Source organism: Neltuma alba, unplaced genomic scaffold, assembly GCF_004799145.2.
Source record: "Neltuma alba isolate B1F8T4 unplaced genomic scaffold, ASM479914v2 tig00006741_pilon, whole genome shotgun sequence".
NCBI classification, from domain to species: Eukaryota; Viridiplantae; Streptophyta; class Magnoliopsida; order Fabales; family Fabaceae; genus Neltuma; species Neltuma alba.
The window spans coordinates 234,788-258,752 of NW_021634568.1; the positions used below are offsets into that span (position 1 = coordinate 234,788).

The 23,965-nt window shown below is 37.9% G+C and overlaps 3 protein-coding genes and 1 pseudogene across 3 annotated transcripts; 1 reads left to right on the plus strand and 3 right to left on the minus strand.

Moving 5' to 3' along the window:
• Window positions 1-433: 433 nt before the first annotated feature.
• Window positions 434-2,536, minus strand: LOC114751047 (pentatricopeptide repeat-containing protein At3g63370, chloroplastic-like). The gene has a single exon (XM_028939713.1). It carries the CDS (start codon window positions 2,370-2,372, stop codon window positions 648-650), a length of 1,725 nt encoding a protein of 574 aa, XP_028795546.1. The 5' UTR covers window positions 2,373-2,536; the 3' UTR covers window positions 434-647.
• Window positions 2,537-3,618: 1,082 nt separating this feature from the next.
• LOC114751055 (protein ABHD11) lies at window positions 3,619-7,240 on the plus strand. Its single transcript, XM_028939720.1, has 5 exons — window positions 3,619-3,939; window positions 4,036-4,271; window positions 5,599-5,711; window positions 6,456-6,596; window positions 6,725-7,240. Exons 1-5 carry the CDS (start codon window positions 3,693-3,695, stop codon window positions 6,972-6,974), a joined length of 987 nt encoding a protein of 328 aa, XP_028795553.1. The 5' UTR covers window positions 3,619-3,692; the 3' UTR covers window positions 6,975-7,240.
• Window positions 7,241-9,208: 1,968 nt separating this feature from the next.
• Window positions 9,209-10,616, minus strand: LOC114751053 (1-aminocyclopropane-1-carboxylate oxidase homolog 4-like; annotated as a pseudogene).
• A 675-nt stretch (window positions 10,617-11,291) lies between these two features.
• Window positions 11,292-13,191, minus strand: LOC114751054 (beta-fructofuranosidase, insoluble isoenzyme 1-like). Its single transcript, XM_028939719.1, has 5 exons — window positions 12,326-13,191; window positions 12,087-12,245; window positions 11,763-12,001; window positions 11,585-11,678; window positions 11,292-11,471 (listed from the first exon to the last, which is right to left on the minus strand). Exons 1-5 carry the CDS (start codon window positions 13,184-13,186, stop codon window positions 11,292-11,294), a joined length of 1,533 nt encoding a protein of 510 aa, XP_028795552.1. The 5' UTR covers window positions 13,187-13,191.
• Between the last annotated feature and the right edge of the window lie 10,774 nt (window positions 13,192-23,965).

The window sequence follows — 23,965 nt, forward strand, 5'->3', positions numbered from 1 at the left end:
GTATAACCAAGGCCGAATCCGCCACACATCCGCCCATGGGCCAAACTTTTGACAATGAGTGTAAGCTTAGGGACTTCTAATGAAGTACGTACCTAAATTCCTTCATACAATCTCCTTAGAACCAGGAAACAAGGGGGAAAGGCTTCTGAGAAAGAAAATACATGTGGCCTGAATTTATGCTGGATCGGGGACCGGATGGGCGAGGTTCAGTGCGTATGAGAGAAAAAAGGATTGCCAATAGTTTTGCCTTCCCACTCTTGCTAATATAAATCTCCCGTCCAGCTCCAGTTCTCAGGTATGGAGCCAACAAAACCAACGCAAAGAAAAAGTGAATTAGCATCCCAAAAAGTTGTGTTTCATGATATTGCACAAATGCATTATTAAGGCGGCTATGAATAATATCATTTCTATGACTCAGAAAAGATAGTGCAGTTCCTTTCTGCCACATTAGAAACAGGATCATGCTATTTCATATTTTCATGTTAATGAGAGAGAAGAGGGGGGACGAGGGTAGTCTCTACGTAGTCCAATGGGAAGAACACAGCTTTCTTTTTAGTATCGAAATGCAATTCTATCGGCTGTCAATTGTAAGCAAATGCAGCAATACTAATACATGTATAACAATTGATCTTGGAACTATCATTATGCTACCAATAGTCCCCACAGGAACAAGCCCCTTCACTGAAATGGTGAAAGCGATTTGCGTCCCGAACGGTAATGGCCCTTCTCGTCACAGACGAGACCATCTTAATAAACATGTGACAATCACCACAAACCCTCAGATTCTTCGACATCATAATAGGATCTCCTTCAGGAGTGGCAATAAGACCAAATGCAATAGCCAACTTTTCACTGTGCAAATACAACATCCCTACCTTGGCTTCCTCCTCGACATCATGCAAAACAAAACTTGTATCAGGTACATAACCAGCCACTTCTAACTTCTTAACCAAACTGATCAGCATTCTGTTGATCTCCTTCCACCGAGGATGGGATCTATCTCCAACACTGAACTGGTAGGTTTTGTTATTCACTTCAATCCAAGTCCACCCAGGGGGTTTCTTCAGCCTCCTTCGGGTCATCAGACTCCTAATCTTTGCCACTTTTTCCCACTTACCCGCTTTTGCATAAATATTAGACAGCAATACATAATGCCCTGGTTCTTGAGGTTGTAGGTCAAGAAGAGAATTGGCTGCTTTTTCTGCCAACTCCATGTTCCCATGAATTCTACATGCGCCAAGCAAAGCACTCCATAGTCCCTCAGTTTTTTCTACAGTCACATTCTCAATCAATGCCATGGCCTCGTCGACTTTTCCAGCGCGGCCCAACAGATCAACCATACAGGTATAGTGCTTGACATCAGGTCTCACACCATACTCTTCCCACATCAAATTGAAAAAATTACGACCCTCTTCGATAAGTCCTGCATGGCTACAAGCATATAAGAGGGACACAAAGGTGATCCTATTAGGTAATATTCCACTGCTCAACATCATATTAAACAATTCAAGGGCTGCTTTGCCATTCCCGTGATATCCATAAGCTGCAATCATGGCACTCCATGAAATAACATTCTTTTCTTCCATTCTATCAAATATCTCTCTTGCACACTCAACACTCCCGCACTTGGCATACATGTCCATCATTGCTGTCCCTAAGATCACGTCCAAGGAGAAATTATTTATGTTAACATATTCATGAAGAAATCTAGCCCTGTGCAAAGCCCCCAGTTTTGCACAGGCGTTGACAATAGTCACCATAGCAACCTTGTCTGGAACAACACCTTCTTCCATCATCCTATCAAATAGAACAAATGACTCATAAGCATTTTTGCATTCAGCATAAGCGCCAATCATTACTGTCCATGTTACAAGGTCCTTGTGGAGCATTTTTTCGAACAGTTGGTGAGCATCTCCGATCACCATTGACTTTGCATACATATCCACCAGTGACGCGCAGATAATTTGATCTAAATGCAATCCCAGCTTCAAAACAATGCCGTGGATTGCTCGGCCCATTTTAAGGTCCTTTCTATCCCTACAAGTTCTTATCACAAAAGGCAATGTATAACTATCCAGTTGCACTCCATTTCTTATAACGTCCCTAAAGGTCGCATAACAATTGACATAGTCACCAACCTTAGCGAACCCACCAACCATCACACTCCATGATTTCGGGTCTCTTATTTTCATTTCTCCAAACAGAGCAGAAGCATCATCCGTAGCTTTATGATAGGCATATATGTAAAGAAGCTTGTTTGCGACCACGAGGTCTGCAAGTACTCCGTTGACGACCAAGCGCGCATGAACTCGTCTAATCTGTAAGACATTTCTGCACCTCAATAGAAGAGCAGTATAATATTTAGGGTCCATTGTGTTGGGATTGCAGGAACTGCTTCTGATAGCGATTACATTCTTATTCTTCTACTAAAGCATGATGAACGCAAACTTTACCATTTTGGAACCGGCCGTCGAGGGACGAATCACGTTCTCTCAGTTTTTCCCTATCCAGCGTTCCAAGAGTTTAATAGTACAGTTTTTTAAGAGTCATGCACAAGGCCGGAAAGGTTTTTTATAGTTGAGATAAATTTTTTTTTACATAATTATTTTATATTTTATAAATTATAATTAAGAAGTTTTATATAAGTTACGAGTATTTCAAGTTGTTACTGAGTTATCATTTAAATTTGTCATTATACGCTGTCATCATTGGAAGTTTTTGTAATTTTGTTCGTTACTTAAATTTTACACGACTCGAAATGCCCTAGTGAGACAAATAAGACACGACTGAAATGCTTGCACCAGCCACCAGGTTTCGAACCCGCACCGTTGGATTCACGTACTCTTTTAACTGGAACCTTCTGCGGATGGTGCTGTCGTCTTGTTAGGACTGCACATGGGCAGGACAGGACTCTTGCCCGATGCCAAGCTCAAAGAATGAACGGGCTAAAAAATGCAGCATGTTGCTTAACTTTGCCCATAAAAAGCACTAATAAGTTTGGACTGGACAAATACGGGCTAGGCAGGACAGGCTTCTATGCCCAACAAGTCAATATATTATATTAATTAACTAATTACTTATATCCCTCTAAATAGTCTAATGTAACTTTATATTAAAATAGAAACTTGGTCTTAATTTTGTTATTATTAATTAATATATTATGAAATTACTTTTCGTAGTAGTTAAGAGGAGTGGACTATGACAAAAAACGTTATTAGTATATTTTATTAAACTTAATTATTTTTCTAGTTTCTAACTCTCAAAATCATTCAAAAATAAATAAGTATAATGAATACTGAATATTGATACAACAATACGTTTGATTTAGAAAATAAATGAGATAAATAAAATATATATAAATAAAATTATATATGTTTTTGCGGGCAGGACCAAATGGGCAGGGCAGCATACTGTGCCTGATGCCCATCCCTACCCAATAATTTGCCCAACTCGAACATGTCCAATAGTTCTTTCGGTTCATTTTTTTTAGAACGGGCTAGGTATTTTTTTTCTGGACTTGGGTGGACATAGTAGACAATTGGGCTTCATGAACACCCGTACGTCTCGTCCTAATTGGATGAAATAGAACAGATTCATTGGTTCCTTGCTACGGTGTCGTTTAGGCTGCAGCCGCGCGAGCGCTTCCTTGCTTCTTCGGTCCAAGCTGGCTCGAAAGCCGAAGCCGGAAAGAAATGGTGGCAGCTCTCAGAAACGGAAGGGCCTCCCAGATCCTTAGCAGGTTCCTCTATTCACCGATTCGTCATCTCGGGAGCACAAGCTCACTTGAAACCGTAGCCTACGAAGAAGTGAGAGCTTATCCTGAAAAACCTTACACTTCAACTGCTGTCATCATCCATGGCTTCTTGGGATCGGGAAGAAATTGGAGATCTTTCTCCCGCAGTCTCGTCGCTGCTCTCTCTAATTCCTCTCCTTCTTCAAGTATCTATTTCTATAACTCTTATCATTTTACTTCTAACAACCCAATTACCTCCCCCCTCCCCCTAAAGTCTGGCTTATCTATTTAATTGCATGTAGATTGGAGGACGGTGTTATTGGACATGAGGAATCATGGAAAATCAGCGGACAGGAAAATAAATCCTCCTCATACTATGGATACTGCGGCCAAAGATTTGGCTGATTTGGTAAAGGTCGAAGGCTGGCCTTGGCCTGAAGTTGTTGTTGGCCATTCTATGGGTGGAAAGGTCGTTATGCAATTTGCTGAGAGCTGTAGCCGGGGTGACTATGGTAATTCTGCCTCATTGCCAAAACAGGTCTTTCTTGGACTCTTACTTTTCTAGTTGTCCACCCATCTAATTATTTGTCGTTTCATTATTTAAGTGAAAAGGTCATCCATCTTTGAACTTTTATTCTGATTGATTGCCTTTATTGAATGTTATTTCATTTTGAACTCATCAAGGCTTATTTTGTGATTTATCTTCATTTACTGGTTGAAAATCAAGTATCTGATTTTTTGTTGCATGTGCCTTGGAGATTTCGTGGTTTATTCCTAACAGAAAAGCATGGATTGTTCTGGCTACCTTATCACTCTGTTAGAATGGCTTAACTAGTATGTAATGAAACAATTTTATTAAAAATTATACTTCATTGCTTTATAAGGAAGTAGCGGGACATATGATTATCCGGATAAAAATAATGGAGTGGCTAGGTTGCTGCTCTTTTTCTTTCCTCCTGACTGAATCAATCCAAATAAGGTCTTTCAATTTCAGGACGGAGACTGGGATGGTGCCTGGACCAAAGCTATAAGCGATAAGACGAGTAGCTCGGGCCAAAAGATTGCTTCGATTGAACTTGGGAGCTTAGTATTTAAGATAATTAAAATATAGGGACTTAAAATCCCGTTAAATCTGTAAGTAACCAAGGGAGATTGTAAGTTGCGCGATAGAGGTCGATCTGACACTTTCATTGATGCATTATTAATGTAACCCTCTGATATAAAATTTGAGTGGAAGAAAATGAGAGGGCTCATTTAATGCAGGCCAAGACGCCTATATAAATGGGTGTCGGTGTGATCGTGAATACTGAACGCCGGTATACTTAAATAGGTAGTTTATTGAGGTATTCTCTCATGCTTGCAATGATTATAAAAGTTGTATTATAGAGATTATTGATTCACAAAATAATAATACTTTTTGTGACAGCTGAAGAGGATAGTTTAACCACAAAAGAAGATACATATTGACTAGATGTTACAGCATGCTGGTTGGGTTGAACCCTTTCTCGCATGCCATTAAACAGACATAAAAACTGCACATATCTAGCATCCCGTTCTTTTCATGAATGGATATGGAACAAAATGGATGGACTTCTAGAACGGGAAATAAATAATCAAGTCTTAAGAGATGTGTAGTCCTCAGTTATTCCTTCATTTTCCTTTCCTTTTCTCCAGTTTGTATGTCACTGTATCTCTCTCTTTCTACATTAGTATTGTATGCCCAACTGTTGTCCTTTCTATGTTTACATTTGTTGGGTGGACCAGCATCCTTTCCCATAATTGAATAGATTTTCTCAATCGCATGCTACAGTTTCAGTTAATCGAGAATAATAATCTATCCCTTCTTCCACCCCTGTTGAAAACAGCTCTGGGTTTTGGATGCTGTTCCTGGAGAATTGAACCCTGAAAATAGCCATGAAGAAGCTCGGGATGTTTTGCGGACTTTGCAAAGTTTGCCAGCTGAAATCCCTTCTCGGAAGTAAGACTCTATTTCTGAACATGTTCTCATGATCTAGTTTGTTAATAGGCCGGTGCTTCCCTTTATGGTACAAGGAATAGATGCATATCTATTGGCATATATTAGGACTACATGATAAACGGTATTGGTGAAGCTGAATCGTCTGATCACCTTCTAAGAGATTATTAGGACCTCAAAAGAGATTGTTCGTGTGCTTTTACTTTCCCGCATAGGGTCTATTTATCATTACTAATTATTACAGTTTAGATTTTTGAATTTTTATTTTGTTATCAGTGGAGTTGATAGACTGCATGTGTTTGCGTAATGCCAATGGTTCTAACGAAATATTATTGAATTTATATCGGGGGAAAATGGATTGTGCATCCTTCTAATGATACCATAATCTGATTGTCTGTCTTCAATTGATGTCTTGTTGAAGACGCTGTGTTTATGAGAGCCCTTTTCTGTAATGATCATCTTAAAATAGAGTTAATACAATTTTTGGTCTCTCAAGTTTGTCTTTATTTTGGTTTTGGTTCTTTAAGTTTAATTTCCATTCAAAACATTGGTCTCCATAATTTAATAAAGGCCTAAATCATTTTGTCCTATGAGGAACTAAAACCTATGGTTTAAAATAAGAAGGACTAAAACTAAAATTCATGCAAATTTGAGAGGCCAAATATTATTAACCCTTTAAAATATACATGATACATAATCTGCAATTTACCATTCGGTAGACTAATCCATTGTTGCGCCTGGTTTCAGGTGGCTTGTGAGTCATCTGATGGGACTAGGTTACTCCAAGTCATTGTCAGAATGGATAGGTACCAATCTAAAGAAAGCTGGTGACCATGAGACATGGGCATTTGATCTTGAAGGTGCTAAGGAGATGTTCGATTCTTATTGGTAAACCCTACAAATTAAAAACAGGGCGGCCAAAAGTTACTATTTGTTTCCTTCTCTTCAGCATTTTTTTTTAATGTTATATATTCTTCAACGATAATGGGTAGTAATCCCCAATGTAAAATATGTAGGGAGAAGTCCTACTGGGGTCTATTGGAGAACACCCCTAATGGTATGGAGATAGTGATTGTGCGCGCCGAAAATAGCGACAGATGGAACCGAGACGCGATTGAGAAAATTCAAAAATGTGCTAGGCGAGGAGAAACTGATTCGCGGGGAAAGGTTTCGCTTTGCGTTCTTCCAAATGCAGGCCATTGGGTTCATGTGGACAACCCGAAGGGACTGCTTGAGATTGTGGCTCCAAAAATAGCATCTCTTTAACCATTTTTTGAAGACATTAGGTAAGCAAACATTGGAAATTTTGCGTCCAAGAGGAAACTATTAACGCCGATGATGAGATTGTTCGGGCTCATCGGTTACAATCACTTCGTTGCCAATAAATGGGGTTGTATGAAGTGTTTGTGGGCAACTTGTTTAAGTGGAAACTATTTGTTTCTGTGTAATAAACGTGGAATTTTAATGTTGATTTGAAGTATTGGAGGGAACCTTTTATTTAATATAATAGTGTTATTTATTTTCAAATCAAATATTAAAACTTATCAAAAGTAATGCGTATGAAAAATCTGTACAATTATTTTTTTTATATTCAGAGAAGTTTGTGCGATTTAAGTTTATTCCTAAATCGAAAAGTTAATTAAAGAGTTTCTTTTACTTTTTAAATTTAATGTCTCAATTATTGTTATCTCGTATACTTGTTATTCTTCTTTCATATTTTATTCACACATTAAATGTGCGCAATCGATAAATTAAAGTAGATTTCAGGATAAATAATTAAAATATAAGTATCATAGAAAATTAAAATGTACTCTTTTAAAAATAATAACTAAAATAATTTTTTTTAATCTTTGTAAATTAGTCATTGGACTCCTGCATGGAGGAGAGATTACATACAAGCGCTGCTGTGAAGCAAAGAACGCCAAAAAAAAAAAAAACAATCCAATGACTTCCCTGCTTCTTGATACAACAATACAATATGATGTAAGAGGGATCATGATTGTTCCCCACCATTGTTCACTTGAATTTATAATATGATGTGTATCTAGCTATTATCAATTACCACAACTATGGTCCCAGTATGAATAGTGATATAAAGTGCAATAGGAGTGGGCGAATATTGAAGAGCACAGGAATGGATAGATAGATATGGCACGCTTTCGATAGATGACACGAATTATTGACCTTCTAACTGAGTTTCAAGTGTCTCGTACGTAATTCATATTTGCCCATCATTGCATTTTGTTGTCTCTATTTACATGTTTCTAGAGCCCCCACGTTGTTCTTTCCGCGTTTCATTATTTCCATTTTCCACTTGCACTCCTAATTAATCATGTCTTCATTTCATCACCATGACTTAATCCTCCGCCTTCACCACCCCAATTCGCATCTTTTAATTTTCTCCCCTTTCTATCATGATACCATGATTTTAATGTGGACCCTTGGATTAAAATATCCTGCGCGTGCGATGCCTTTGATTTCATTTTCTTTGATCTCTAGTTCTCTACATTCTCCATTCTATCATGTCATCTCTCAATAATTCTCCTCAGTGTTATACTTTCCGGAGCTTCATTACCTTCACTGGCTCAATGCCATAGCCTTCGAGGGTTCGAAACGGCGGCGCGTGCATGGGAAGCTCAGGGGCTCACATCCACTCGACAAGATACGCGCAGACACACCTCATCAAAGGAAGAAAACTTGTTCAAAGGGGTTTCTCCATTCTGCTTCGTGTCCTTTAAGAAAGAGACATGTGAGATATACGAAGAAATTAACGAAGGGTGGCGAGAATGGAACGTACGTACGGGCCCACGACCTAGAAGGAATTTTTAATGTTAAAGTCATCAGAAAGTGAATGTTAAAAGAGGACTATATAAAATGAATGTTGGTGGTCAAAGAATAGAAGCTGACGGTAAAGAGTGGAAAGAGAAGGTGACCCGCCTCTGCCTCCGCCTCCTCTTATTGACCCTCCACACTATCACACTCGTGCCTCCACAATATGAGTTTGAAACGTAATGTTATTCAGATGTAAGACTTAATTAATAAATTAATAAAATTTTCACACAAATATTTTAAAAAATATATTAAAAATGAATACAATTTGTTTTAAATGATTAACTTATTTTTTTTAATTTTATACATTAGTTTTTGTATTGAGAAAGTGATATATATTAAGTGTTTTTGAAAATTTTGCATGTTACCAGAGAGCTGACAAACAGGCTTTTATGTTAAGGACCGAAAGTAGTACATAATTATAATAATAATTCTGTATTCTTGTCGGTGAAAATTAATATTATTCTGTATTGATGAATCTAGGACGACTTTTGAATTGGAAATATTTTGATATAATAAATGACAACAATATCACTCATCATTAATTAATTAGCAGTATTATTTTTATTATAACGTCCCATCAAATAACGATAATGCACAAACGTTCTTATATTATAATTATTGCTATACTTACAGGAGGAAAGGAGGAAAGGGAAATATCACACGACACACACAACATAGCAACATCAGTTTTAGTGTTGAATCTCAAGTTTCTGAGGGAGAGACTTGGTATCTATCCCCTTGCTGTAAAAGTTGTCGACAAATTCTTTCGCCGTGAAGTCTCTGTATAATGGTGGTTTCTCGGCGACAGAAGCTCCGGCAGAGGCCCATAATATCCATCGGGACCATCTGATCCTCTCCATTTCCTCAGATTAAAGAATATCACTATTGAAATTCTCGGTTCCTTCTCTGAATTCGCCAGCACCCTATGTTGCACGCTACTGTACTCTCCATTCGATACAATCTCCACCCGCCAGTCAAAGTTCACACACACAAAGCACATCAATTTCAGAAGCCAACAAGAGAGAAATCATCAAAATATATACGATTTGCATATTATATTATGCTTGCTGCAAAAGAATTGTCTAGTATCATATCTGTCATTTAGATAAATCATGGAGAAAGTGTACGTAATAGTACCTGAAGCATGTCGCCAACGTTAATAATAAGAGCACCGGGGAGAGGGTTGACGGGAACCCAGTGATGACCGTGCTTGACCTGAAGCCCCGCCACCTGGTTCTGCAACAGAACCGTGATGGTGCCCGGATCCGTATGCGGTGTTATACCCATAGTCAGATCCGGCTGCGGGCAGTACGGGTAGCAGTGCCCCACCATCGCCCTGCTTTCCGAGAACGTCAGCTCCTTGAACTTCCCTCTCTCTAACCCTAACCCCTCGCTCAGCAACTCCATCACCGTGTCGGCCACCCCTTTAGCATGCGAGTCCCACGCAAGCATTTCTCTTCCGCATATCTCCGGCAGATCCTCCGCCCTCGGGGCCTCCGGAGACATCCACGCCTGCAGCGAGTCATGCCAGCTGGCGGCGTCGGTCCGGTACAGGTCGTTATTGCTGGCGTACATGACGCCCCGTCCCTCTTCGCGTTTATAGAGCTTGGCCTTGATTTTTTGGGGCTGTTCGTGGAAGGCTTTGATGGCCACAATGGTTTCGTCGAGGACTGACACGTCGACTCCGTGGTTGATGACCTGGAAGAATCCCCATGTTTTTGCGGCTTCCTTCATCTGTTGAACAATTTTGGGTCTGTGGGGTTGAGAGGATACGTTGGAAAGGTCGATGACAGGGATGGCGGCGTCTGTGGAGGAGGAGGAATAGCGGAGGTCGGAGAGAGTATGAGGAGGGTGAACGAAGATAGAAGGGATGGAAGTGATGCCGGAGTCGGAGAGGCCCTTTACTCCGATCTTGGAGTCGTCGAACTCCTTCACGGCTGCTGCTCGGTCGTAAACAGTACCGTTGGCCGCCATGTTTGAGCGTATACCGTGTTTCTTAATTTATGGGTCAGCAATATTTTCCGAGGCGCTTTGTGTAGTGTGAACTGGTAATACACTTATGTGCATATATATGCGCAGGCAGGTGTGAGAGGAGCCTCTTTTAGTCTTTTCCCCTTCTCTCCGTTGAAAATAATAAATTTATATATTATTTTCTAAAATATGTTCTTTGGCTTGCATGTCTATTTTTTTAAGTAATCTTATAGATGCGTATTCATGGGCGTTAAGCTCCCGAAATGAGAATCGTCAAATTATGCATGCGATTAGAACGACTTGATAATAAGTTGAAGCTTCAAGTGTTGTGCAAGGTAATAGAGGTTAAGCATATTGAGTAGGTTGAGAGTAAGATTCAATACATTTCTTATAATATAAATGTGAGTTGAGTGCCTCCTTAATTTATATCATACTTTATTTGGAAAGGCTTTCGTTTTACGCGCTCTCTTTTCCGGCAGACCAAGGAAGAAACGCGGCCTTGTCATGGTTGGCTGGTATTGAAAGACGCCACAATCCATATCCTGTTGCTGATGATTGTCATAAAAGGGGGGCTCCTAGAAAATTGCTTTCTATGGGAAATTAAAAGCAACTGAAAATAATACTAAATAACGCAACATTATATTTGCCAAAGAAAACGAGACGACACTATTAATGAATCTTTGGAAAAATAAAGTAGGAGGGCAGTCACGGGCTTATATTATTCATAGTTGAATCCTGCGCCTTAATTATAAACACAGCATATATAGAAGCATGTTTATTTTAGTTTCTAAGAGCAGATTTCATCGTCCAAGCCTTGAGATTCTCCACATTGATCGGCTCAGTACCGTTGTTGAACACGAACAAGTGGGCTGCATCGCCTACGGCTAATTCTGGATAAACCCTTGACAGTATGTTTGTTCTCCCTCCTGCTCCAAAACTTTCCACCACCGAGTGATCAATCTGCCCATTCAATTTCATAATAATTCAAAGCTCAGTACAGTACAACTTGTTGTACTATGGATGTGTGTGTGTTTACAGTTGACGGATATAGTGTGCTAGCTGTTATAATATACCAGACTCCTAAGAGAAAGCTTCCTATCTGCCGCTAAATCCACGTCCACAAAGCCAGCAAATGATGGCTTGTAAGCATGACTCCTCAAAGATGAACTGTTGAGGAAAACCAAACCAATCAAAACACATTTACCAACAACATGATTCCATGGCATGAAAAGTAACTCTTGGTAGCCAAACCTGGATGCATCAGAGCATAAGAGAATCACGTGCTTGTTTGGAGATTTGAAAACTCTGAAGAACACAGGAGTAAACTCTTCTAGGTTCTTAGAAGCCAAAGTGAGGAGCCCAAATGGTCCGACCCCACCTTCAACCTTGGACCCCTTCTCAGCACACAGATCCTGTGCGTTCACCCACTCCGGATTAAACTGTTCTGCCGTTTCCAAGCTTGAAAACGAGAAGCTGACTTCCACATCAGCCTGCATACATGCAATATACCATTATTAGAATACATCAGATCACTATATATATAAAGTTTTTTCATGTTATTATATATAATCAGACCTGGGCAGCTGTAATTCCTTTTACTTCCTCGTAGTCTCCCTTTCGAAGCCTCTTGTTGCTCATCTGAACTTGGTTCTCTCTAAGAGTGTTCAATTCTGCCACCGGCCACTGAACCAATTGTTTCCCGTTCGAATCAAGCCATACTGTTCTCGGGATTCCCTGAAAAGCGTATACATATGTCAACTTAAAGAAAGAGGGAGAGAATTGGAAATCACTTATTATTACAATCATTATGCTACCTGAATTCCAGCCCATCCTTTTCTGACATCATCAACCCTAGAATCAGACTCGTTTGCCCAACCCCACAGGACCCTTCGTTTCTTGACGGGATCGAAGAATGACTTGGAGGCATAAAAGTTACCGTAATCATATCGGAGGCCACCCCAACCGTCCTCCGAAGTGTTATCCGGGATATACCGATCCTGCTCCGGAATGTACTTTCCGATTGTGTAGTACTCAAACCTCGTCATATCGAGGCTATTCTTCAACACGTGCTTCACGTCATTCCCCACCATCGATGTATCCAGCCCTTGTTTGCCTCTCACAGGAACCGGGTAGAAGTCGGGGCATTCCCACATGCCCGTGGACGCCGAAGAATGGATCGGGTGTTTGGCTTTGACCCAATTGACGAAGTCCCTGCTTCTATATAGATGGGCCACTCCCCTTAGCCCCCTTCTCCCGCCGACTAGGATCCTCCAGTGACCGTCCTCCTTGTTCCGCCACGCTGTCGTTGGGTCACGGAAAGCGCTGCCGTTGACGCCGATCTCTGCAACCACCAGCGGGTTCATGGAATCGGGCTTCACCCATTTCCTGAGATACGGGTCCGATGCGTTCTCTGGTGCAGCATAGCATTGGACCTGCGTTTGTTTTTCATCCGCAACTCCAGTGTAGAGGATTACTGGTCCTTTGCCGGGAACAATGGTGGCCGAACCGGACCAACACCCGTATTTGTCGAACGGTTTGGAGGGGTAAATGGCCGGTTCAATAGTTTCCCAATTGATAAGGTCCTTTGACACGGAGTGGGCCCACACTATATTTCCCCACACGGCTCCTTTGGGGTTGTACTGGTAGAACAGGTGGTAGTATCCATTGTAGAACATAGGCCCTATTTCGGCATGCACCGTGGAATCTCAGAAAACACCAGAGGAACATGTATGAAATTATATTGCAGCATATGGGAAGGAAGAAGAAGACTCACCGTTTGGATCTTCATGTGATGAATTCGTCCATTACGCCAATTTGAACCCCATAAATTAAGAAGGATGGTAACACGAAAAAAGTTAGAACTTAGAAGTACTCTGAAAAATTATGAATCTTGAATGGCAAAGGTGAAAGGCCATAAAGGTGCCAAAAATTTAATATATTTGATTTGACCGATCATTTTTTTAACTGATTAATTGTGAGATTATTATTATTAAAATATAGGACGGAGATTTTCATGATGTCAAGATCTGTATGATTAGGACGGCAGGAAATTATTAAAACTAGTGATGATGTAACCCCAAAAAAAAAAAATCTAGTGATGATCTATGAGGCTAATATTAAAAACCATGCGGACGAACTTAATTATCTCTCTCGGGGATGCATTATTCATTAAAGGAAAATAAGTTGTTCATACTTTTTACTGTATATTAGATCCATCTGGGCCCCAAGAACATTTGCAAATCTGGATGCTGGCGACTTGTTAAAATGAGAGGGATCATTGTGATTGTGGTATCAAAAGAATATTGAATATATGGGAAAAATGACATGGTAAAAAGTCACCAAGAACTGAACAGTGGCCACTAGGTCGGTCACTTTCATGCCACTAAGCTACATTCAAATCGTGGAAGCTGCATGTGGATTTCGAAATCAGCAACAAGCTGGATTTTATTTTTTAGCACAGAAATGTGCGAAGAAGAATGGTGAGGAAAATGCAATGAGAAAAGTACAGTAGTATCCCCAGTCGACACAACATCACATGGATTATCTTTTTGGGATAACATAGTTTTAGTTTGAGAGGAAGCCACAATACTCTCTTTTTGTTCCTTTTCAGTATTTCTACATCAAATACCTGACCATGTGTCCAAATTCCAATATGACAACTTTACGCTGTCATTATCCCCAACAAGTCCCGATCAAGTAAGACTTCAAACACAAATTAATCCGACATGAATTCAAAGGAAAACGAATTCCCACTCGTACATTTGCTTGTATTATATATATTCGACTGTTAAAAAACCTAGCAGAAAAGAAACCGAAGTATCATGATCGATTCCCAAATCCCAATAGAAGAGTTCTGATCTGTAAATTGGACACCCATGCATAAAGGCATAAGGTTAATAAAGCTTAGATCACTCTCTCTCTCACACACACACATTTCCATCGATGCTCTTTCACCATTAAGAAAAATCATGTTTATACCTAACCGTGTCGATCGAACCAGCTGTTTGGGCCAAAATATTCAAAGCACATGTAATGGATCGAGTTGCCAAACTTGTTCATATATATTACTCAAAAGACAAGAACAGAGAAGAAATAAAAAGGACGTAACATGCATGCCTCTTATTACTAGAATGAGCTCAAAGACTAATTTTTATCAAACTAAGAAGGAAGAGACAGCAAAATAAAGGAAAGCTAGTATTTTACATTTTTTTCACCAGAATTCTGTGTTTACAACATTCTTGCCTCCATGCATGCATGGAATTAACGTTGTTGCGAGTTTTATGCCTCAGAAACTCTTTGTTTATGATGCTACGAAACACTCAGTCACCATGCATGCGTGTGACAAAAAAACCACCCTAATATATGGCATATGGCTAATATGTCATGCCCCGGAGAAAAAATAGGCTGAAAAGAAAACCCAAAATGCTGTATATGGGAGTAAACCAATTCTTCTAAACTTCAACGTTATTATGAAATTATGATTTTACACGTACAAATCTATGATCAGATCGAGGCAAAATTTCAAGTTTTCATTAGTAGAATTTTAAAGACTCTAAAGAAATTATATAGATTTTCCATACACCAAACGAAGCTGAAGTTAGGGCTAATTCATACGGTAAATAATGAAGGATATATGTTACCGTTGATCCAGTGCTTAGGAGGTTGAAAGTGATAGCCAGTTCTGCGAAGTTGATTCACCTTAGTCGCCGAGACTGATTGAAGAAGTGGGTATATATCATGAAACGCTTCAACAGCATTATTCTTAATAATCAGAAAAAGGAGGCAAATTACTGAAGAAACTATGAGACACTTTGGGAGACTCATTATGAGAAGAGAGTTTTAATGGCGTGAGGGTGTGCTTCAGTGAAGAAACGAGAAACTGATGATGAAGAGAAGCAGGGTGTGGAGGTTACTTATAGAAGAGAAAAAGGTGAGGCTTTGATGAAATTTAAGGTGTGACACACCACAACTTCCTGGATTAGTTCCTAGTTTTAGGCAAAGATTTTTAGCCACACAATTAAACATTGAGAAATTATATGTATGGTTCAACGCAGTTGATTTTTCCTCTCTCTCTTTTTTTTTAAATCAAACGTTGATTTATCCAGAGAATAATTTAAAAATAACGGGAGGAATTATATCTAAGGACGCATGACTAACTCAAACGTGCTTGTCTCTGTTTTGCAGATTAATTCGCCCTAGTCTGGGAAAAACTACGCTGAGGATCCATAATAATCAGTATTTAATTGACTGACTATGTGTTAAGTAGTTGACCTTCAATCCCTCAATTTACGTAAAAAAACGCACGCACCCTAGCCAATGTCTTACCAACAAAGATGACATTAAAATTCTTTATCATCTCCCTTCTTACTTTAATTAAAAAAAAAAAAACAACTATGAATCTGATGGTTGCTATTAGGATAGAGATACCGGTTGATTTTTGGAAATAATATTAAATCTAACTCTAATTCGCATTGAAGTTGGTTAAATCACATGAAATCCTGTTGCTGGCACTAATTTTTTTATTCGTAAAATTTGATTTATAAACTTTACTTAAGGTGTTGAAGCCAAAAAAAAAAAAAACCTAAGGTGAATAGTACTTGCTTACCAAACCCACCAACATATTTTTATATTCATGAAGTCAAATTTAAATATTGTTGGGCGGGTTGTCAATCCAAAGACTATTTTCTTTTTCCTTTTTTCTACCTGTGTATACACACAAAGACGCTTTTTTTTTTTAAAATCATATTATAAAATTTTTTTGGATATTTTTAAGAATTGAAATTGTAAAATGTACGATAAAAGCCTCTTTTTTTTTGCCATTAAAAGCCTCTAATTACTATAAATAAGTAAAATACTTAGATATTTAAATATATGTAATTTATTTTATAATTAAAAAAGAATGCATATGATGATTGACCTTGCTCTTTAGTTTAAGTATTTCAGTTGTGGAGTGCAAGACATTAATAAAGTATTCTCGAAGTTGGACTTAATTTATGTTCAACATTAGACTACCTAAAAAAACATCTGATGGCAATATGATATGATATTATAACTGATTAATACGAAATCAATGACGCACAGACACAAACCCAAAAAGGCATATACACCAAGCCATCATAAACATATCTTCAGTCTGAACTTGGGCGTTCCTGGGGCTTCTCATAATTTGATCAGCTGTCAAATACCACACACCACCATTTTACATTATACTACCTCTTGTTCTAATTATAAAATCTCCTTTGTAGACTACAAACGAGATTCTCATTAGGAGTGGAGGTAGCATTAGATATACAGGTATGGTAGTTTCCCTCTTAAAACGTCATTTTGTCATCGTTTTTCCCCCCTCCGTTTTACCCTCAGTGTAGATTTATTTGGATCTTTCTGTAATTGTCGTCCTTCGATGACTTAATATAGAAGGGGTTGTGTTTATGAGGGGCAAATTAAATGTTACTTTCAAAGCAATTCGACTGAGCAAAACTTCCGAGTTGGATGTACAATTAACACTGCGATCACCTCGTAACTTCAAAACCTCAATCTCAGTGATTTATTTCTCAAATTTCATACAGTAATTGTAGATTCCTTTTTATCAGATAGAAAGTCTTTATCCTGAAGATTACCCCACCATGACTCTTACAATCAGTGTATGCTTTCCAATAAAAAAGTAAAATAAAATAGAAACTATAAACGCGTAGATCCCGCCCTCACCCTCCAAAACCCTCATCGTTCAGTGATTGCCATATATTGATGATTTCTTGAAGCAGCCTTGCATTGCACCTTTGGTGATAGGTTTATTGTTGGGACATCAGTTAACCAGGAATTCTAAACTACAGGAGCCTAAGTAATATTGTGTGACATTCATCTTTATGCAACTACGTACATATATGACAAAAATTATGTATAGAGAAAGAGTTTTGGAAGGCAACAGATGTCAAATACGGGGAAGAGAAGATGGTGAAATATGAGAAGAGATGAAATGGTAAAAGAAAGGGAGGGAAACAATTAGTTGAAAGCGAAAAGGTGGTGGATGACGGTGTGACCACTATCAGTATTACTCACATAGGAAACCAATAAAGAATCCAAACTCTGTTGTATCCCATCTGCATTTAGAACTCGTCACATGCCCACATTACCACAATCCATGCCTTTTCCAATTATGTTTAACTACTACGCTTCACTATTCTCAGCTTTTCTCTTTGTTTCTTCTTTTGCAATTACCCCATTACAATTTCCATTTCATATGTTCCTCAATTCTGTGTTTGTACTTCAAAAACAAATAATTACTGACATGACTCAGGAAAAATTAGGAATGGCACACAATTGCACAACACACAAGAAAGAATAAGAAAAGAAAACAAAGAAAATAAGCAAAAAGCTCAACAATTGAGATAAAGAACAATTGAGAGACACTTCGTATTTAAAGCGCAAATGATCCACTTGTCATCTTGTCATTGGAAGGTCATCACGTATTTATTAATTAATCATGTTTAAATTAAATTTTAATATGAATGATGAATGAAAAGCTAATTCTAACATATATACTTGTTGAGATAAAAGCAAAAAAGCGAATTTCAGTTCATACTTCTATGAACAAGTGAGGCATGTTGATGATCCACATATTTTCGTCTGTGTCACTTTCATGATTATGTATATAGATGAATAACAACTGTGATTGCAGTATGTGATAATTTAATGCACAAACATAGACATTGCCAGAACATAGTGGGCTGTTGGCCAGAAAAAATCCTGTTACCGATCCCTTTCTAGTTATGTCAATGCACACACAAGGTTTTTGGAAAATGAGGGAGAAAAAGTGATGCATGTGAATATATATATTTATGAGTGCGTAAATGTGTGTGTGGTTGGGCAATTATAACATGTGTAAGGCAGGTTGGTTGATACACATATAGTTGCAGCCACATAGAACTCAACCCAACATCAGTTGCAGACAGTGACATTCTCGATTTTCATTATCATCCCTTCGCGTGCCATGCTCATTTATACACGTGGACCCCACTTCCACCCCTAAATTTACGCACATATTATGTTTATATATCTTGCATCTTAATTAAAGCCTAATATCCTTTGTTGAACCAGATAGAGGGCGGAGATAGATCTGAAGTATTTTAGATAAAATGCATTCGAGTTTTTTAAGTGGGAGGTTTAAGAATTATAGTGCGGTATAATGAAATCCAGGACATGGTGTGGGCCACACAATTCTCCTGCATTTTGTTGCATGTTCCTAATTTTGTCGCATCCACTGGATCAATTTACGAACGACAAAGCTGGGGATGATTTGACCATTAATTGCTTCGCCAACTTGCCTAACAAATTGCTGAGAGGAGGGGTCGACAAAAGTAATCTGCCATTCATATTCTGTATTGCGGCAAATCCAAGTTTAGCTTTAATTTGCACTCAAATGGTCAAACCCAGAATTAATGCTTGCTGCTTTGGCCAAAATTCTTCATCTTTTCTGAAGCTGAGACTCATGGTTATGCTTTTCTGACAAAACAAACATAGTGCCAAAGGCTAGTGATATCGGTTAACGCATTTTTAACCAAGAATACAGAAGGATATTTATATCAGGTGCTATGATTAGGATCTGAAGTTGCATGTGTCAATCAATTTATCCATTTAAATGCAGCATTTTATTCTTGTGAATGTTATTTGTACGCAGAAATAGACAGGCATTACCACCCATAGCGAATAAACATAATACCGACGCGACCGCCAAAATGGTCAACAAGCAAATGATGAAGGATAGACCCAAGAGCTTTACCTGAGAGATCTGCTTAGCACTAAGCTTGAAAAGGCAACGACGCACTATGATGTTTTATGAAACATGCAATCCCTTATATTTCTTTATTGATCAAATTATGTGCGTAAATTTTGGTGCCGCCAGTTGCAGTAATGACGACAGGGCTATGAACAGGTGTCCAAACACAGTACACCCGTTCGATGATATCACTATGGACAGAATTCGCCAACATATCACAACATTCACCTAAAAAGACAATAAATATGGCCTGCATTTAGTTGGAGAGGTTGTGGAAGGATTTGTGTGTATGAGAGGAAGGATTACCATGATCTTTTTCCCCTAAACCTCCTCCCCATGTATAATATAAAACTCCGTTCCAGCTCTTGTTCGATTGTTCTCAAGCATGCATCTTTGCCGTCCGGAAAAAACCATACATTTTTATCTATTCAGCCAATCCAAAACTAAACCAACGAAACCTGGAATTAGCATCCGGACTGAACAAGTTATGTATTTCAGATAGTGCACCACACATCCGTTGCGAGCATTAGTATAAAGGAGGAGTCCATCCAAAAGACTAGCTTATTAAGTGAGAGAACCCTTTAATCTTATAAATTACACTTGCAAAACTCACTGATGTAAGACTCAAAACAGCATCCTTTGGATCACTGTGAGTTTCATTTCTATGACACGCAAAAGAAAGGATACAGCAGTATCTTGTCACGTTGGAAACAAGATCCTCATGGACTATTTTCCTCGAACAGTTGGTTATCATCAGCAATCGCCATTCACTTAGCATGCGGGTCCGGATGTGACAAGCAGACGAATTATTGATGCAGATGCAGCCCCACAACTTCAAATGTATGTGGCGGATAAAACTACAAATCTAGAATGGTGATGGTGAACTGGACAGCCTTAAGTAGGGTGATACTTTGATTAAAGACCACTTTCTGATTGTATGCTTAGCGAGCAGACCCATATAAGAGCGTCAAAGAGCTATCTTGCACGTGGTTAAGTATGAATGTTTTGTCCCCAAAAAAACGAGTTAGTTGTAATTTTTAATGAATGATATTATTGAATAATTCAGATTTTGGTTAAACCCTAAGTGCATTTGTTTTAATTAAAGGAAGATCAAACAACGGAATCTTCAATTGAAAAAAAAAAAATCATTCATATTACTACCTCCGGCTCTAATTATAAGGTCTTGTTTCTTATAATTAGTAATTACTCATCCGGTCCTAATTATAAGACCCAATTGACTTATTTGAGGAGATTAAGGAAGTAAGTTAAGTTGGTTATTTATAATAAATAAGTGTTGTTATTCCTAAAATATCCTTGCTAATTAAGTATATTGGCTAAAACTATCATTATTAGAAGGATTATCTTGGAAAAAAATGCATAACTATAAAAGAAAAATGGATTTGGTCTTATAATTAGGACCAAATAAAAAGTCAAATTAGGTCTTATAATAAGGACCGGAGGAGTAGGACCGGAGGTAGTATATTATAAAAATTATAATTTTTTTAGGAATTTATTTCAATATCGTGTGTGGGCTCAATATGCAGTATTTGGGGTCAAGAACTGGGCTATCATAATGAGGGGGCAGACTAATGATGTGGATTGACACCGGCCCAGTCAAGTTGGGGAGTTCTAATCTACACTGCCGAGTAAAGCCCAATAAGACCAAGGTTAGATTTTTGTTTCATTGCAAAATAAAATAATTAATATATCACCAACGGGAGTTGGGTCTACCGAAAGGGGCTAGTCTCCCACAATGTGGTGAACCAAGGTTCAAATCCCTACTGGAAGAGGTGCCACATTTAGTACCCGACAGTACCTCGAATAGGATTGCTTTCCAATAGAACGATACCTATGCTTTAGCAAAAAAAAAAATAATATATCCGCTCAAAGGGGAAAAAATTGTCAACAAGATAGTAAATTTTAAACGAAGAATAATGCATAAATTAAATACTCATTACAATAAAATAAAAAGAGTTAGAATGGTTGGATCGGATCGTTTTTGCATTTTGAATTCACTTCCCAGTATACTTTGGGAGCCTATCGAACATGTTAATGTATGATTAAGGGGAAATTATTCCTAAATAAAAATCAGATTCAGAATTTTTTTCTTCTAAGGCCTTAAACTGGCTATAATGTTTACTCTTCTTGTACGTTTCTTCAAATCTGAGCCATCCGTACACAAAAAGTTGGAATTCTTTTTTCCACCTTTAGGCAGGATTGAAATCATAATTACTTATAAACACTTGTAAACTCATAAATAAATTGAGATAGAACTTTTTTTCACATATTTATTTTATATTTTATAAATTATAATTAAATAATTATTTAGAAATCATTTCAAATCTATCCACTCTAGTTTAACCATGGAAATTAGAAGGGTGAAATCGGTGGAAGAATTGGGAGGCGGGGGAGGGTTATTCATTACTGTGCGGCTGCCGGGAAAACGAAGAATTCCCAAATAAGGCGGGACCCATATGAGCATTCAATGAAGGAGCGGCCACGTTTATTTTTCAGAAGGCGTTTCTTTATGCTGCTGATGTGACTCTGACCTCTATTGGTCCTCGCATTAAATAACAAATGCCACTTATCTGCCCAAAATGACTCTCATCATTGTTACTCCCCTCCCCAGCACTCATGCTAAACGCATACCTGTGGTTTAGGTGGGATTGAAGTTAATGAACAGTTAAACCAGGCCCCGTTATTTCCTGTTTTAAACAGACCTAGCTTAGATTGGAAGATGCCAAGAAGATTAAGAAACAAATTCTATAGAGTCTTAACAAATGAATATAATTATTAAATTGTGAGACATTTAGGTGATTACAATATTTAATTTTCCCAATATATTAATGTTTAACAGCGACCCCATTATCTCCCCCCTCAAATTGTGCAACTCATTGAGTTGAAGTTAGTTGACCGTGTTCTCAGGATTTAAAAGGTGTTTTTCAGTCAAAATTTATAAAATATAAGATAAATATAGGAGAGAAAAAATTTTATTCACTTATAAACACTTAAAGCGAATGCAAATAAGTTTTCAAGCCGAGGTGTTTTGCATGTGCTGCACAATGAGCCCGATTTATTACCTGCGGGGCCTGCCGGCCGACTACGAAGTCGTGGACAGCGTGCACATGGGATCGGCCTGCACATGCTTCTCTCCTTACGCATCATCCACAAACATGGCGGCAATTCTACCCACAAATGTTGATCTAAATAAAAGAGATTTGGACATTTTAAATATCATGTTTTGTGTTTGATTTTTGAGACGGTATGTATAAAAAAACACTATTATGAGGAATTTCATAATACTCTGAGAAATTAGTCTTTTACCATTCAGGTAGAAAAATACTATGCGTAACCAAAAACCTTTATTCTCAATTAACAGTGAGGCCAAACCACATCTTCAAACAAACGAAAAAACTACTCCGTCGTGGGGACACGTGGGTCTTAGACCACTTGTCCGGGACATTCACCGGCGCTCATCGACTTTGTATATAAGAGGAATAGTAGCCAGTGGATCAATTATAGACAAGGGCTTCACCTAGAGTATCAATTATTATTTTTTCCACTGGATATCATTGGTCAATTAATTTGAAAGTTAGCAAAGTATGTATTTAATTGGGTTTTTTTTTCAAAAAAACCATTTTAACTATTTTTCTTAGGGAAAATTACGTAAGATCCCACAGAAGAGATTTTATTCATATAAGGTCACACGAAATGTCAAAATTACTGACAGGTCTCAAGGGACCTTAGAGTAACATATTCTATTTGTAAAATGACGTCACTGCCCCTCACATTCCAAATTCACACTTGCTCTATCATTGTGATTTACAACCTCAACAGTGGCTATTAACAACCTAATGAGAAAGTGTTAACAACCTAAATAGTATCCATTAACAACTTACTTTATAAGATCACATAACCTCCACATAAGAGTAAATTATAACCAAATAGCATAATACAATAACTTTAACATTAAAATGGGACGCTTCTTGAAATCATTAAGAATTTTAACTAAACTCAATAGGATTATAACAAAATTTTAATGTAGAGATCCATTGACAACCTCAACAGTGAGTATTAATAACCTAAGAAGAACTGTTAACAACTGACTTATAGGATAATATACCTTACTATAACTAACTAAATTATAATAAATAGTGTCAAAGTTAATTTTATATAGTTGTTAGAGGTTATATTATCCTATAAAGTCAGTTGTTAACAGACACTGCTAAGGTTGTGAACAGTTCTCTTTAGGTTATTAATACTCACCGTTGAGGTTGTCAATGGATCTCTGTATTAAAATTTTGCTATAATCCTAGTCGATTTAGTTAAAGTTCCTAGTGGCTTCGAAAATCTTCCCATTTTAGTATTAAAATTGCTGTATTATACGATTTGGTTATAATTTACTTTTATATGAAGATTATGTGATCTTATAACGTAAATTGTTAACGAATACTGCTTAGGTTGTTAACACGTTCTCATTGGGTTGTTAATAGTCGCTGCTGAGGTTGTAAATCGTAATGACAGAGTAAATGTGAATTTGAAATGTGAGGGACAGTAATGTCATTTTACAAATAAAATATATTATTCTAAGGTCTCTTGGGACCTGTTAATAATTTTGATATTTTATGAGATCTTAGAGGAATAAAATCTCTTTTATGGGACTTATATGTAATTTTTCTTT